General features: G+C 42.0%; 2 protein-coding genes across 2 annotated transcripts; both read left to right on the forward strand.

Annotated features, from left to right (window-relative positions):
• The first annotated feature begins 12,092 nt into the window (after nt 1-12,092).
• On the forward strand, nt 12,093-13,482 carry LOC108607989. The gene is made up of 4 exons (XM_017999149.2): nt 12,093-12,298; nt 12,357-12,811; nt 12,862-13,149; nt 13,205-13,482. Exons 1-4 carry the CDS (start codon nt 12,186-12,188, stop codon nt 13,372-13,374), a joined length of 1,026 nt encoding a protein of 341 aa, XP_017854638.1. The 5' UTR covers nt 12,093-12,185; the 3' UTR covers nt 13,375-13,482.
• Nucleotides 13,483-14,775: 1,293 nt separating this feature from the next.
• Nucleotides 14,776-16,100, forward strand: LOC108607990. The gene is made up of 4 exons (XM_017999150.2): nt 14,776-14,964; nt 15,021-15,475; nt 15,528-15,815; nt 15,874-16,100. Exons 1-4 carry the CDS (start codon nt 14,852-14,854, stop codon nt 16,026-16,028), a joined length of 1,011 nt encoding a protein of 336 aa, XP_017854639.1. The 5' UTR covers nt 14,776-14,851; the 3' UTR covers nt 16,029-16,100.
• The last annotated feature ends 486 nt before the right edge of the window (nt 16,101-16,586 follow it).

The following is a 16,586-nucleotide window of genomic DNA, read 5'->3' on the forward strand; positions in this document are numbered from 1 at the left end:
CAGCGCTAATGCTTAGCCAAGTGAATTTGCATTAAGCCAAAGCTCTGAGAGTTCTCTCTGTTTAGCATACAAAAAGCATAAATCAAAATTTAAATTGCAATAATCTAAATGCAGACAGCGGCGCTCGCTCTGTTGAAAGCCAAATGCAAAACGCATTTTCGCAAATTCATTGCATAATTTTCCAAATGTTTATTTATGAAAGTGACACCCAACCCCCAATGCCAAAGCCGAAGCATCATAAGCAGACTAAGTGGGTTCCAGCGCTATTAACACTTGCGCCCCCAACATAGCAAAGGGTTTGGGCGCCAGGCTAATGCATATGCATATGGCTAATAAAATGTTTAAACAACAGCTGCTACGCTTTGTCCATAGTGTCCATACTAATTGAATTGCAGCAGCAGCAGCAGAAAAAATTCGTATAATGCCAATTGCATTACAGTTATATAAAAAAAGAAATGGAATCTGTGTTCAGCTTTAAAACGCAAATACTTGTTGCTAATTAATTAAATCATACGCTGGGCTTACATGCAACATACACAGTTTTTGGCACACACACACACACACAAGCGGCCATAAATATTTATATCGGAATTGCAATTAAATGACACTTTAATCTTAAATTCATAAACGTTGCAGTGGGCGCATCAATTATTTAATAACATGGTTAAAATGGCTAAAAGTTTTGCAATTCCCATGGCAGCGTCGGCGTCACAACAGCCCAAGCCGCCCACAATTCTATAGATGCGCATAAATATAATGAAATTAAATTAAATGCATACGTTGCGCATACGCCACGTTAACTGTTGCGCCTGCATGCCAAGTGGAGTAGCATCATTGAAGTGTTGCCTGGGCTGGCGGTAAACGTGTTAACGACCTCCATGGCAAAAGTTTCGCCTCCTTTGGCAGCTTTTGGTTGCGTTGCAATTTCATAAAAATTAAATAAAAACAAGCTATACAAAAAAAAAAAAGGAAAACAAAGCAGCCAACGAAATATGGCGTGTGTGTGTGTAGGTGTGTGTGGGCGTGGCAAGCCTGTAAAAATTATGTACTTAATAACAGCTTCAGCAACTTTACTTTATGCTATGGCATTTATGAAAATGCAAAACTTTGCGAGCTCCTGCGGCTGCTGCCTTGTGCTTTTTGGCTGCCTTAACGCCAGGTCCTTTTTATGCAAAGGTTCAAACAGTGGCAGTTTTCCATAACCCTTGTCCTCAAGCTGTGTGTGTGTGTATGCAACATGTGTGTGTGTGTGTGTGTGTGTGTGTGTGAGGCTAGACAAAGCCGAGTGTGAAGTATAACGATAACATGGCCAAATAATAAGCGCAAGCGTTAAATATAAAAAAGTTTAACAAAAGCACTTGTTAACCTTTCGAGAGTTTTTGAGCGTCAATAAATCAGCAAATACACTGCAAATAATTAAGAGCGAGTACGCATATTAATCTGCGTCTTGTGCTTATCTGTCGCTGTTAAAACTTTCTGTAACTCCAATTACTATACATCATGATTATCTAGCAATCCATGATTCACCAACTAATTGTCTTGCAATTAAAGATTTGCCACAAACAGCAAGAGCATTTGCATTGATTGCCCCGTCTGGGCAATAAAACTTACAAGCCAAGGGTGTCTGTCTCCTTAGCTTGAACTGTTTTGAAGCCCTTGAATGTGTTTCCAAGAAGTTGCTCGAGGGCAACCCCAGCATTTAATCAGACACAATGCCCAAACGCTCACGTCCAGTCCACAGCGCTCAATGAGCCGCAAATTCATTGCAAATTATTTGTACGTCAAACGATTAGACTGCTAGACAGAGCGGCCCAGAAGCATGTCCTTTGTATAAATTTATCTACTCAACTGAATGCTAATGCTGATGTTTGGCACATTAAGTCGATTGGACTGCAATCAACAATCTGGCAACAATCTGCAATTGTTCAACGCATAATTACGTGAACACAGCACAGCACAGAGACGTGAGCTCAAGGCAACAAATTAAACTAAATGCTAGACAATTCAGTTTGCAGGCCAAAGTGCAGCAGCTACAAGTCCAAAAATTCAGCGATTTCAAGGGAAATATCCGGCAAACAAATTCGGCTTGCCAACTAAATCTAAAGCTCTATGTGCTTGTGGTTTGTCAACAGATTTTTTTTTTTTTTTTTGCTGGCCAAAAGTTTTTTCTGTACTTTTCATCTTATAAAAGCAGCAGACTGCTTTCATCTTCGAGTGTCTGGCGTTGAGCGAAATTTCTTGTTTACGAGCAAATAGTTGTTGTTATTTTAAGTTTCATTTTGTTGTTCCAAGCAGCAACATAAACTTTTACCCAACCAACCACCTACCCCTGGCCAGGGCGGAAATTAAGTTTCTCAGACTGTATGTGTGTGCGACTGCTCATCAGCGCGCTCTTTATCTCTCTAGCTGACTGTAGCTCACTTTTTGGGTGACGTTAAGTGTGATTTTTGACGATTGTGTGAAGGACGCGCTTGAGCTACATGTGTCTGGCGACTACGTTTAAGTTACTTGCGTTGCTTTTGATTTTTAGCCGCAACTTTAATGAGCTGAAGTTGCAACACGGCAACTTGAAGTCCAGTTGAATGGCAATCTCAAGAGCTGCTTTATCAACTCGAGTGTTGAGTGCTTATGGCCTTAAGTAGTGTTTGGCTTAAACAAAAGCCAAGCCTCAGCAAACAAAAGCCAAGCTCAAGGCTCCACCTCAAGTGTTGTTGCAAGTTTATTTTGCTTTGGCCACTTGAGCGCGTCTTTAACATTTATTTTTTATATAAGCAACAAATTGGCCGCCCATAGCTTCAATTGCATTAAATGCGCAAATATTTTCCGCAGCGCACCGAATTTGATTCAATTTAACAATTTTATTTGATTTTGTCGCCATTTTGAAGCGCCACGTTTTTTAGCCAGCAGCGGCAGCATCAGTTGCATGCATCAGCAGTTTTTTAGAGACAAAGCGACAGAGCGACAGAGCTGAGCAGCCCACAGCGACTGAGCGGGTGGGGTGGGTGGTTTGTCAGCGGCTACATGCGTCAACAAGAATTTGGCAGCTGATTTGTTGATAGATGGAATTTTACTAGTGCGCCACGCCCACGCCCCACACGCCGCCTACGCTGTCGTTCATTGTCAGCGCCATTTATGCGCTTCGCTGCTTTTTGGTTGTGGGTGGGGGGTGGTGTGGGGCAAAAAACTTTAGCACAAAGCAGAAATTCTAGCTGACAACTGGCCGAGCATGCAAAAAAAATTAGACAACGTCAAACGGCAGCCAGAGTCAGAGAACTAGGACTACGTGCAGCCACAGGACACGCATGTGGGGCCAGCAAGAAAAAATATATAGCATCTATATAGGAATAGGATAGAGAGCCAGAGCAAGAACAAAAAAGCGAACCTAAGTAAATCAACGTTGGCAGGCAAATCGTCGTTACGTATTTTATGATATGTATGGCTAGTCCGCCCGCTCACGCTCACAGGCAAAATGATTTTATTTTGCTGACTGTCGTAACTGGAATTGCCTATTGGCAATGTGAATGCGATTGCCAACCGAATGGCAAACACAGTCAGTGGAAATAATAAAATGATGAGCAGCGATTGTCACAAATGAAAATGCAGCCCAAGCGCGCAGAGAGAGAGTCTGAGACTGAAATTCAAATTCACCACTGGGTTCAAAGTAAGAACAACAGCAACAATAACATCACACTTGACTACATAATTCAGGGCACACGCCCACACGCCTCAACGCCCCAAGTTTTATGCGGGCTCCCAATGTTTTTATATCCATTGCCGGTGTTGCTTTTTCTATTTACTTGCAACAGCAGCAGCAGCAGCAGCAGCCCCCGCAGTCTGTATGATAAAAATAATGACATAAGTGGCGTAAAAAACAAAACAAGAGTAGGCAACATAAAAAAATAATAATAAACAAGCAAGAGCACAAATAATCATAAAAATAGAAAAACATTTTGCTTTTCAATTTCTCAGGCAATTTTGCATAAAATTGGCCTGAGCCATAGAACTTTGGGGGGGCCTAGACATAGACCAGACATGCTAAAAACCTTAACATACAGTTAGCCTGTGGGGTGGTGGGTGTTGGGTGGGTCACCAACTATGCAACGCTTTTTAGTTTTGCGGCCAAATTGAATTTGTTTGTCAGCTTGTGCGATTGATTTGGGTTGAGCTGCGGTGCCATTTCCTTTTTTTTTTTGGTTTCGACCAACTAAATGCTGAAATTGAATTTATTTGGTTATCAGAGATATGAACAGCGTTGCAACAAATAATTCGATTTGCTGCTATTTGCATTGCTTTGATAGATTTAAACAGCATGTTGCAACGAGTGGGGCAAACTGTTATTAAATGCGCCTAATGTGCTGACAAATTTGATTGCAGTGGGTGCAACGAGTTGAACATTTTCGGTGGGCGTAACTCTATCTAGATAGACACACCTTTCCACGGAATTTTTGGCGACATACTCTTTGGTTTTTTTTTATGAGCGTGCCCAGCTGTTGTTTGCTGCTTGTAACAAAATTTACGAGCTGCTCAGCATAATTTACGACGAATTCTTTATAGCCAACTGCAGCTGAAAAGTGCACAAAATAAAAATCAACTAATTGAAATATATTTAATGTTTTTTTTTGTTTATATGCTACAAATTTTACGGGCGTAGCGCACGCCTAAAGTCACCACCACCACCACCAAAAAAAAAGGATAACAAGCGACAACTGCTGCGTGGTGTAATAGCCACGTTTGACTATTTTTTATAGGCTTGTTAGTTTTTGTTACCTGACCATATGGACACGAACCCAAACCCAAGCCCAAGCCCAAGCCCAAACCCTCTTAAGTTTCACTTTGCCGTAATTGGCAGCGCACAATTTGGCGCACATCTTATGATTAGTTGGCGCTGTCGAGTCCTGTCATTTATTTAAAGCAACAGCTTCAAAATGAAAAAAAAGGACACTTTTCATTTGCTCCTGTCTGTCTGTCTGTCCGTGCTGTCTGTCAGCTAGGCGCCATTAATCAAATCTTGCGCGCCTTTTTGTCTGAATGCATTTTTAATTCAATTTCGCACGCGCGCCTACGCCAATGTACAGTGGGGCGTGGCAGTTAATCGAATTTACTAGCGCTGTAGCTGAAGCCAGCGGCAAGACATTACTTACTTTTGTCAATATTTGATTTAGCATGCTTGCCACTTTTTGAGTGCCACAGGCGCTGAGCAATTAAAGTGGTGCGGGCTGGTGGCGCGTCAAGGCGTCAAGACTTTTGACAGTTTGGGGTGTGAGGGCGGCAGGTGAAATTCAATTTCATTTCAATTTCTAAGCAATTTTGCACAAAAAATAAACTTAATATTTAATTTCAAGCACACACACACACACACGCACACAGAGGCCAAACTCAATTTATTTTGGTAATAAGACAAAATAATGAGGGTCATTTGGGCATAAATGAGTGTGTGTGGAGTCCCCAGCGTTTATTTATTATTTGCTTTGCTTTGACAAATTTTTCAATGCCACAACATTTTGCAAATGCTTTTGGGCCAGATGCGGGCAGCTGGGTGGGCATTGGGGGTGGGGGCTTTTGCTTAAGCCAACGCAGCAGCTCTCTACAATTTAACAGTTTAAACATAATCAGCCACTTGAACAGATGCGCAACGAAGCAAATGTTTATCTGCTTGCTTCCAGCTCCTTGTCTACGCTACGATTCAATGCACACATTGAGCAGGACGCCAGCATATTCCATGAAATATTACGCATACGCCATGTACACACACACACACAGACAGACGTACACACGCTGTGTCTATCATACAATTCGCCAATTTTCATTCAAATAAAAATCAGCGCGCAACGTTGCAAAAAGGAAACAAGAGCAAAAGTATTGAAATGGGCGAACATTTCAACATCAATGGAAATGCGCAATAAAAAGCGTCTATAAAAATCGGCTATGCACACATGTGTGCGTGTCCGTGTGTGTGTATGACTGACGCCCGCATCGATGTCGATGCCGTGTGCAAAAGTAAATGGCGCACTTCGTTTAATTTTTAATTCCGTGCAGCATTATCCTTGATTTATTTTACAGGCAGCCTCAACAATTATGACTTTCCCAGTTGCAGCACATACCGTTGGCGCGCCTTGTGGGCGTGGCTGTGGTGCAATTGTTGTCCACATCGTTAGCCAATTTTTTATGCTGTTTGTTTATAGCGCATTTTGTGGCCATGTCTGATTACCTGTAAATTTAATATTATTTTTTGGCTTTTATTTGCAGCAAAGCTTAAAGAAGTGACAAGCTAAAGTTGCAAACAAAGTTAGTCAGTTATTAAGCTTATGCAATTATTTGGTCATATATTTATATATTTTATTTTATACTGACAGCTACACCCAAGGCTGACAGCCAAGACAAACTTGAGCCGCCACTTTATCGAAATCAATAAATTTTCGTGGGCGCTTAACCCACTAAACAGCCAAGCGAAAAGTTATGCCCGAAAATTACGACGAAAATTGTGGGCGCATTTTATGGACACAATTGCCGGCGGCTGAGTTGAGAAAACAACAAGGCAAGGCAGAGCCTAGAACATTTTCATTTTCATTTTCATGGCCGATAAGCGGAAAATGCTCGAACGCAAGCGGATATCAAAAATGTTGCACGCAACGCCGTTGGCGCTTTGAATTACTTGCGAAGCGGCGATAAGCAAGACAATGGAGCCACAAAGCAAAAGAGTCGGCTTTAAAGGCTTCTGTTGTATGAGATAACAGGTGCTGCAAAAAGTACATTTACATTTTCATATATATATGTGCGGAAACTGTTCAATAATAATTAATGCAAGTTTCGCCATTAAATGCGTTGCATTCAAATTAAGTTGATCAGCAATGACAGACAGTTGGCTGCAAGCAAAGCAGTGGCGTGGCAGCCAAGGGGGGGGCCTTTTGTTTCCAACTATAGCAACAACAGCAACAGCAACAGCCGTGGCAACAATAACAATAATGCAAACGCATTTGCAGCAGCTTCTCTGTATGAAAGAGAGAGCGAGCCAGCGCGGCCCGACAGCATTTCCTTTTTATGATGGCCGCATTTTAATTGAAACTGTTTTTACAATTTATGAAGCGCATAACTTTAAATGGCACTAAAGTTAATTTCAATGCGGTTTGGGGCGTGGCACTGTGCGCGCGATATTAACAATGGCCAGGCCCAAAACAAAAGGCTCTGCAGTCTGTGAGAGACTGCAAAGTGCCCATAGCTGGCTGCTATAAAAGCGTCGAGCTAAAGTGCAACTCTGCGGTTATCGCCCGAGTGCGTTAACTGTACTTGCGCCTAGTATCGAAATATATATATATATATATATTTTGAGCCCATTGGCGGCCCATTGACTACTGTCACACAATTAAAATGAAAATGTTTTTTGAAATATTAAAGAGCAACAACAACAACCAACAGCGACAATAATTGTACAATTCGCATTTAATTTTTATTCATTGCTGTGCGCAATTTTTATCGCTGTTAAGTCATAATTATAATGCAATTGTCAATTACGGCAAGAACTACGTTAAATTGATAAAGTGCTTGCCTGGAAATAATGACAACAAGTGCAACTGACAGGCCATGTTTATATCGATGTATATAGAGTCAAGTGCCTTGTTGTACACACACACTCATCATCATCAGCATCGCATGCAGCATGCCACATAACTGTACTTCACAGTGGGCGCAACCCTGCAACCAATTGGCTTAAATGATTGGCCTGCTGCGCTGCGCTCTCATTTAAGCCCCAAACTTTGCTGCTGCGCTGCTTACAAAATCAATTTGCAATATTGGCTATTTAACCGCATGGATTTTACAAACTCAGCCCCCAAATCCCTTACCTAACAGGCCTAATTAGCGTAATGAGTTTGTGGATTTGTGACGGCCAAAAACACACTCTGGTCAAAACTTATGCTGTGGCCAAAAATTGCAAATTTATGAGCCGAATGTGCCACACAAAAAGTTATGCGGCTCACTAAACTTGCCACAAACTTGTATTGGGGGCAACAATTTTTAATGTTTATATGCGGCTCAACTTTTAAGCAATAAGCTAACGCTTTAGAGTGTTTCATTTATTTGCTATGAGTAAAAGTGTAAACTAATTAAAAACTCATTATAGATTGTTGCTAAATAATCTAATCTAATCAGTTGTTCACTAAAGTTTGATAAGCAACTTTGATTAGCAATGCAATTCCTGATTGATATTGAATCTATTTAGAAAATACTTTTAATTTTTGCTTTAGTAAATTTCAATTGTTGATTTACCTTCTCCTTAGTTTCAATTGTTTAACTACCAACTGACTTTAGTAGACTTCTTTCAATTAATCTTCACTCGCAATGTTTAAATTTGTGTATCGTTTAATTAATTTCACATATTTCTTGAGTCCACTTAATATTTCAGTTCCTGCTAGGCTTACCCACAAATTTGCTTTATTGTCTTTCCAAATTTCTACTACTAACAAATTCAAGCATAACCCTCTGTCTCTCTTTTTATTTGTCTTTTAATAACTTACACCAACTAAATAAACTCTTACTAAACTCTTACACTTTTTATTTAGCATATTCATAGCATGCATATCAATCGATGGATAACCACTTGAGGTCTGTAACCGACTATATGGGCCAGCTACTTACAATTTAGGCAAGGCACTGCTACTAATTACTACGGCCACAAGCCACAGCAACAGTCTGCTGAGCAATAAGCCACTTAACTGCTGCTGGGCCCATAAGCTTACAGAGTCGTGTCGAGTCGAGTCGAGTCGAGTCGAGTTGAGTTGAGTTCAGTTGAGTTGTTGGTCAACTCTATGCCAATTATGCACAGTTTCCGCTGCAATGGACGACGCCTGGGCCTGGGCAAGGAGCCAGAGAGCGCCCACATCAAACGCAGCCAAAAAGGTGAGCCAAAGTGTCAGCAGGATGTCGTACACAGGGCAGTGGGTAGTGGGGAGTGGATGGGCCTAAACTATGTAGTAATAGTAGTAATAGCTCAGTGGGGGGGCGTGGCTAAGGTGTTTGGTCTTATTGCTGTGCGTGTAATTTTGATTTGAGCCCCGCTGTTCACGCCTGCTAACCAAATTGTAATTTAATCAGAGCTGCCCACTAGCAAGTGAGTGAAGCTAGTGAGTGCGACTAATTGCGGCTCTAAGTGTGGTAATTGACAGTTTAATTGACATTTGCTTGGCTTACTTAACTCTGCAGCTGCTAAAGACGCATAATTATGACGCTGCATTAGTGGAAGAAAGCGCGCTTTGGCCTTTGACCTCGCATGCATAGAAGTAGCCACGAATATTAGGGGTCTGTCTGTCTGTCTGTCTGGCTGTTGAAGAAATTAATCTCTAGTGGCTTGGCAGACAACACGGCGTATGTGTAATGCGTGTTGCATGTAGCTATGCGCCACCTATTCATAGCGCTTAACATACACAAAAAAAAAAAAAGAGAAAAGCAGCAAAAGCTAAATTAAATTTTCGCATTGTAAGCAGCGAACGCAAGAGTGAGAGAGAGAGAGCGTGAGCTAGAGAGCGAGAAGGGATTTGCTGGCTAAGCTGTATGCCGCACTAAGCTGATTTGCTTTGCATTTATAAGTATGTGTGTGTGTGTGCGCGCGCGCTGAAGGCTGCCGCAGTGCAACTTTTGGTCAGACATTTGCCACATTGCGTATACGACGCGTAGCACGCTTGGGTATTATTTAGCATTAGTGTAACCGCAGTAGTTAATTTTAATACAGAATTTTAATTAAGCCCGCAGCCAAGTTACCTCAACAAACACACACACACACACTCACTCACACACACGTCGCTTGGTTAAAGCTGTTGGCAAACTTATTAAAAAGTTGTTGGCCATACATCAATGCAGCTTCGCTCATGGCTCATTGACTGCGTCTATTGGCCGAAGAAGAAAAAGGCAAACTGCACAAAAGTCACACAACATTTACTTGAACCGAACTCTCTGTGTGTATCGAAACTTTGCACAGACTTTTGACAAAGATGCCCATAGAATGTTTCGAATCTTTTTGGCCTCGTCGCTCTATGTAACTTAATTCTATTTTTGACTGCGGTCAGGCAGTCAAGACGTTCGTCCGTCCGGTTAGCCAGCGAAGACGACAAACTTCAAGCTGCGGTCGGATTCAATTAGCTGCAAGGCGGAGTTTAAAGTTCATGGCGACTGTGTGCAGGGTCAAGCTGTCCAAAAGTCAAAATTCAATGTGTGCACAGCCGCAGGCAGTTGCCACACTCAGCTGCTTGTTGCTGTTGTGGCATGATTAAAGTTGCATAGTTTGAAATATTCAATCAACTTTTGGGCCGACTGACTGCCAAATTGGCAGCTACGTTGTGTTGATTTATGCAACATTGACGTTTGACTGCCCCATGTTGTTGTTGTTGCTGCTGCTGCCACCGCTGCCACCGCTGCTCGTTGCAAGCTTGTAAGTTGCTGCAGCCAACTAAGCAAATATTTTGTGGCCATTGCGCTATGCTTACCAACAACTATGCCCCAGTGTTTGTGTCTCTGTATGCGTGTGTGTGGTGTTGTCCTGTGTGTGTGTGTAATGCAGCTCCTGTGCTGCTGCTTTGTCGTGTATGTCCTGCAGGCATTCAATTATGTTTTGTCGGTACAAGTCGATGGCCCCAGCCAACTGACTTCAATAGCAATTTCAACTCACACACACACACACACATGCAAGTTGTCACATGGCTGTGTGTGTGTGGGTTAATTTGTTATTCAAATTTGTGTGTTATATATTGTTATTACATGGCAAATTGTTGCTAGCTCGGGCGGCTGCCCGTCAGGCAAATGTTATTATAGCCTTAGCATAAGCGATTTTCTGAGCCCGACTGACAGTTTGCTGTGTGTTGCAGCTATTATTAGTATTATTATTATTATTTTTCAAAGCTTTAATAACTAGCAACTCTCTGTTTGATTTGACGATTAAGTCAAGTCATAAATTATTCAATAGCAATTTGTGTGCTGCTGCCTGAAATTATAAAGTGCAAAGGCAAAGACAGCATAGATTTTATTTTGCATATACTTTTTAAGATTCATTTCACTTCATCAATTTTCGAACTGAGCTCTTAAATCCTTGCCAGCACCACCCCTAAAAGCCAACCCTTAGTGCTGCCACACGCAAATGCAACTTGGCGCACGCAATAGCCAACAACAAGTGAAGCCATTAATTAACTAGCTTATTGCTTAAGACATTCCCCAATGGCTCAATCATTCACCTTGACACCCAGCGACGCGCCGAAGCCGAAGCCGTAGCAAGCCGCATGGCCAAGCCTCAACTTAGCGCTGACTACTCACAGGATTAACTGTCTGGTTATGCGTCTAGCTGTCTGGTCTACTACACACAATGGTAGAAAAAAGAAAATAAGCGGATTAATTTGTTGACTGCTCAATGACAAAAAAACACGAAAGCGAAGCAACGAAACTACAACTAGTTGCATTTAATTAAAAAACCAAGCTACACTCTATGCCATAATAATTATAGGCTAACAAAAGTGGCAGCAACACTTTCAGCTGTCAGCATTAATTAAAATGGTTTTATTGAACTTGCAACATGCCACATGCAAGGGTGAGACGCAGGCGGCTAAGATCTAACACCTCGCAACGAAAACGGAAATGTTTTCCTCAGACCAAAATCCGAAACACGCACAACATAAAAATGTCAAACCACAGTGCGAACAGCAGTTCTTGATTTAAAAGATTTATTTTAAGCATTTCAGATAAATATTTCTTGCCAGCAAGCAAAGCGAAGAGGCAAATATTTGAATGCTAAACAATTTTTTATTCAAATTTGTTGGCAAATTAGTATTCAAATCAAAAATATTTGCTAGCTCAAAGCTTTTAGTGGGCGGCAGTAATTGTTAATATTGTTGTTGAATTTAGCTATAAACAAAATTAATTTCACCAACGTTGCTTATAGCAGCACTAATGCTTCAGTTGCATTTCGTGCTAACACTTGAGTACTAGGCGTTGTTGAATTGTTGATAATTTCACCAATGCTCACCAATCAGCCGTACTGCAGGGCTATGGCGTAACCCTTGCCAACAGGCCGGCTGCCATGGCAACCGTAACTTTTAGTTGGCTCTGCCTAACAAGTTTAGTTTTAAACATTACACACACATTTATAAAGTTTACTTGTTGCATTTTTTGTTGCTGTGTTCCAATTCTTTGTTAAATACCGAGTTCTCGTTATGCCGCGCATTAAGCCAACCAAGAGAATCGATGTGCTGGGCAATCTGGATCTGCGGCCCGAGGAGGCAGTGGGCGACTATGTGGAGTCGCGGCAGCAGCAAAAGTTCTTCGTGTAAGTGACAGCTATGCTTGCAACATATAACGAGCACTTAACTAACGCAACGTTTCAGCAAGCCGCCAGCTGCAGACTCCGCTGGCGACTCGATTGAGCTGATGTTCATACACAATACGCGTGAGCACGACTCGATGCTGAAGCTGCAGCAGGATATGCTGGAGAACTCCAAGCGCCAGTCGGAAATCAATGCGTCGCGTGTCACTAGAATGTACAAGGCGCAGGAGAAACTGCGCGAGCGCTTCATTGAGGTGAATAGTTTCATCAAGGACTGTGCGGAGAAGAAGCGTCTGGCTGAGAAGGCAATCAATGTGGAGCGAGCGCTGCATGAGGAGCTGAGCGAGGACATTGAGAAGTTCAAGACCAGCATAAGCGAGCTGACAACGTTTCGAGAGGCGCTCAAGGCAACTGTCGAAGAGCTGCAGCCCTATGAGCAGGTGCTCGAGGATGTTGTCAAAATAAGCGACATCTTTGTCTCGCCCAAGGACTGCATGGATCGCTGCGATGCATTGAGTAAGTGCGTGCAGTAAACTTGCCAAGCTGCGACTAATTTGTGCGCTTAGTGCTAGCTCAGGTGGAAATAAGCGAGCTGGAGAATCAGAAGCTGCAGGAGATTGAGCAAATGCGCCAGCAAATGGTGAAATTCACAAATGAAGCAGCGCTGACAGTGCTGGGACTGAAGAACGATCTGGCCAAGCTGGAACGCTCCTATAACGAGTCTCGCGCGCTGGTGCACAAATGGGAGCGTATTCTAAAGACTGCCAAGCAAACTATAGCAGCGCACTTTATGGAAAAGGAATGCAATCTAAATGCAGTCGATGCGCTTTATCGTTTGCTCTGCAAGCGCAGAAGTAAGTTACGCAGCAACTAACCAAAATATTACTCATACGCTCATACCCATTGCAGATATGACTCCAGGACTGCGACGCGATGATATCGAACAGCAACTCAACTTTATTAAGCGCGAAATGGAGCTGCTGCATGAGATTGCCAGAGAATTTGAAACTGAAACTGCTAGCAAATCAACAGATCGCTTGCCCAGAAGGCAGAGTCTGGCCAATGAGGTTTACTGCTAATAAAATCAGCTGTATTATGTTTTGTTTTTATTCTAGCGCTAATCTGCATATTACATACAACCACAATATATATATAGTTCACTCTCACATGCTGTGCATTATTAAAACGCAATTAAATCGGCTAGTCAATTAAATTATCACATTTTATATGCAAAACCACAAAAACTACAACTACAACTGCTATATAACAATAGCATTTAGTTTAAACAAAAGTTGTTTGTTGTGCTGCGGCTTTAAACTTGCAGACAAACAAAAGTGTTAAGCTGGCATTGTTGCTTTTTTTTTTGGGAAGTTAGAGCTGTTGGACAGGTTAAATAGCGTTACGAAATGTCTGTCAATGCATAATTGAAAATCAGGCGCAGTTTTTCTCTTTCGATTTTTGGGGGTTAGCAAGGTAATTAAAAAAGTTTTTCAATATGCTCAAGCGGCTGAGTGTCAAGTCATGCAATTGACAATAGCGCTTGTCTCTCTTTTTTTTTTAGCTATTGTCCAACGCTTTGCTAATTGTCACGCTGAGCGAGGGAGTACTGTGAACTGTGGACTGTGGAATTTCCTTGTCTGACGTAATTAAAAAGCCGTCAAGCGAGCGAAGTTTGTGCAGTTTGTAATGTGCCATTGATGCGACAGGCCGTTAACTGCACGCCGTACTTACTGCAAGATTACGTACGTACAGCTATACAGTTGTATATATAGCTAGCACATATATATATAAAGTGCTTTAGCTGTCTGCAGCTTTCTAATTAAATGAGCACCAAAATGGGCTCCAATGCAGCGTCACATTTGTCTTGAGTGTCCAACAATTTTTGTGACTTATGATGACTGCAGTTGCCCAATCGAGTAAGAGAGAGCAAGAGAGAGCAAGAGAGAGAGAGAGAGAGAGAGTAAAGTTTGGCTGAGCTTGCGCTGCAGTGGGGCAAAGATTTATGAGGTAAAAGCAATTAGAAAGTGACATCAGCCAACGGATTGCAGTTCAAGGCGGGGCGCACTATTAATAAACGCTTAAGTTTAAGCGCCAGAGCTAAAGATAAACAACAATAGGACAGAGCTGAGAGTAAAGCAGCATTTTGTGAGAAAAGTTTTGGCAATTTAAAGCTGCAATGAAATAGAATTTATAAACAACAATAAAATCTAAACTTAGTTGTGTGGCTTGCATGCTTCCATTCGGTTTGATAAATGACAAGACAAGACATATACTAAATATATATAAATATAAATGTAAATAGATTAGTTGCCAAAATGCTTTACCCAATGTTTTAATATATTTAAATAAAGCTAAATGGTTACTTGATAAGCGAGAGATTTCAAGCTTAAATCTTTAGCTATTAAAAACTTACTGCTTGGAATTTAAAAACAGGTCAAAAGTATGCCTTGTCAAAAAGTTAGAGCTAAGCTATATACTCTATATACTCAGCTCATTCAAAACTTAACTAAAACAATTCAATAATATATTATTTAACGCTATTTAAAACTCTGCAAAATGCCGCGTCGCAAGCCAACTTTTAAGACCGATGTAATCGGCGACTTGGATTTGAATCCAGAGCAAGCTGTAGGCGAATACATGATCTCGCGCCAGCAGGAGCGCTTCTTTGTGTAAGTTACTAAGTTAAAATCATTGGCATTAGCATTTAACTAACTTAGCTGCTTAGCAAGCCGCCCAATTGGGACTCCGCCGGCGATTCGGTGGAAATGCTTTATATACAAAATGCACGCGAGCACGAGGCCATGTTGCTGCTGCAGAAGCAGCTGCTGGAGGATGCACAGCGTCAGACAGAGCTGAATCAGCAGCGCATTGCGCAAATGTATCGCATACAGGAGCGTTTACGCAAGCGTTTCATTGAGGTCAATGGTTTCATTAAGGACTGCGCGGATAAGAAGCGCACGGCTGAGAAAATTATACGCGAACAGGAGACACTGCATGAGGATCTGAGCAAGAACATAGATGAGTTCAGGCGTTCCATAACAGTGCTGAAGAGCTTTCGTGAAGATCTGAAGCAAACTGTGCGTGAGTTTGAGCCCTACGAGCGCGTGCTGGATGAGGTCGTCAATGTTTCGGATATATTTGTTTCACCCAAGGACTGCATTGATCGCTGCGATGCGCTGAGTAAGCTTAAGACTCACATATAAAGCGCAAGCAGACTAAACTTTTTGCTTAGTGTTAGCGCAGGTGGAAATCAACGAGCTGGAGAACAAAAAGCTGCAGGAGATTGAGGAAATGCGTCAGCGCATGGTTAAGATAACCAGCGAAGCGGCGCTCACTGTGCTGGGCCTGAAGAACGATTTGGCCAAGCTGGAGCGCTCGTATAACGAATCGCGTGCGCTGGGACTCAAGTGGGAGAAGACGCTAAGTCTATGCAAGGACACCATAAGCAGCAACGACTTGGACAAGGAGCGTGCGCTCGATGGCATTCAAATGCTTTATCGCATGCTCTGCAAGCGACGTGGTAAGTAGCTCATGCGCTTATAATCTCCATTGGAGCTTCATATTGCTTTTGCTTGCAGAGCTGGATGCACCTTTTGCACGCAAGGAAATCGAAAAAAGTGCCGATTTTATAAAGCGCGAGATTGAATTGCTTTGGGCTGTGCTGCGCGAAATGGAGAGCAACAATAAAAGCGACAAGAGCACGCCACAGGATGAAGGCGGCATGTGCCAATAGTTATAGACTCCGAGACTAGCAAGCTATGAATAAATATATTGAGCTCTCAATAGCAGCATCTATGTCTATTTCTAACCCTTAATGTTAGCCAATTTGGCATAACATATGTTTGTGCGCCTAAGCCCTAACAATTTGATAAGTCTTATCGAAGCACAAACTTTTGCCTAGCTTAGCTTTTATTTTTGTCTACAGCAAACGAAGTGACAAGACACTGAGACTGCTAAATAAATTTTACGTTTTAGCAACAAATCGAATCTGAGCTCTCAGCCCCATTCAATTGCCAATTGGTTTCTATGGCTAGGGATAATCTAACTTAAGCACAGATAATTCTTTTATGCGTACATTTTGATTTCACTGCTCGACTGTCTGTCTCTCTCTCGAGCCAAAGAACTAACAACTAATTTCATGGCAAGCCAGCCACGCCCATGCTGCAAATAGCAGTTGCCTCTGTTTGTGCTTTGAAGCAATGGAAGGCGTATCGTTTGTCTTTATTCAATTTACTTTATTTGATTTGCGACTTTTGCTGATATCACAGTAGAGAGAGCGCAAAAAAAAAGC

The sequence above is a fragment of the Drosophila busckii genome, chromosome 2L (genome assembly GCF_011750605.1).
Source record: "Drosophila busckii strain San Diego stock center, stock number 13000-0081.31 chromosome 2L, ASM1175060v1, whole genome shotgun sequence".
Taxonomy (NCBI): Eukaryota; Metazoa; Arthropoda; class Insecta; order Diptera; family Drosophilidae; genus Drosophila; species Drosophila busckii.

Coding starts and splice junctions, on each gene's coding strand:
- LOC108607989 (XM_017999149.2), top strand. CDS start 12,186: ATGCCGCGCATTAAGCCAACCAAGAGAATCGATGTGCTGGGCAATCTG. Junction 12,299..12,356: donor CAGCAGCAAAAGTTCTTCGT/GTAAGTGACAGC, acceptor GCAACGTTTCAG/CAAGCCGCCAGCTGCAGACT. Junction 13,150..13,204: donor TTTGCTCTGCAAGCGCAGAA/GTAAGTTACGCA, acceptor TACCCATTGCAG/ATATGACTCCAGGACTGCGA.
- LOC108607990 (XM_017999150.2), top strand. CDS start 14,852: ATGCCGCGTCGCAAGCCAACTTTTAAGACCGATGTAATCGGCGACTTG. Junction 14,965..15,020: donor CAGCAGGAGCGCTTCTTTGT/GTAAGTTACTAA, acceptor TTAGCTGCTTAG/CAAGCCGCCCAATTGGGACT. Junction 15,816..15,873: donor CATGCTCTGCAAGCGACGTG/GTAAGTAGCTCA, acceptor TTTTGCTTGCAG/AGCTGGATGCACCTTTTGCA.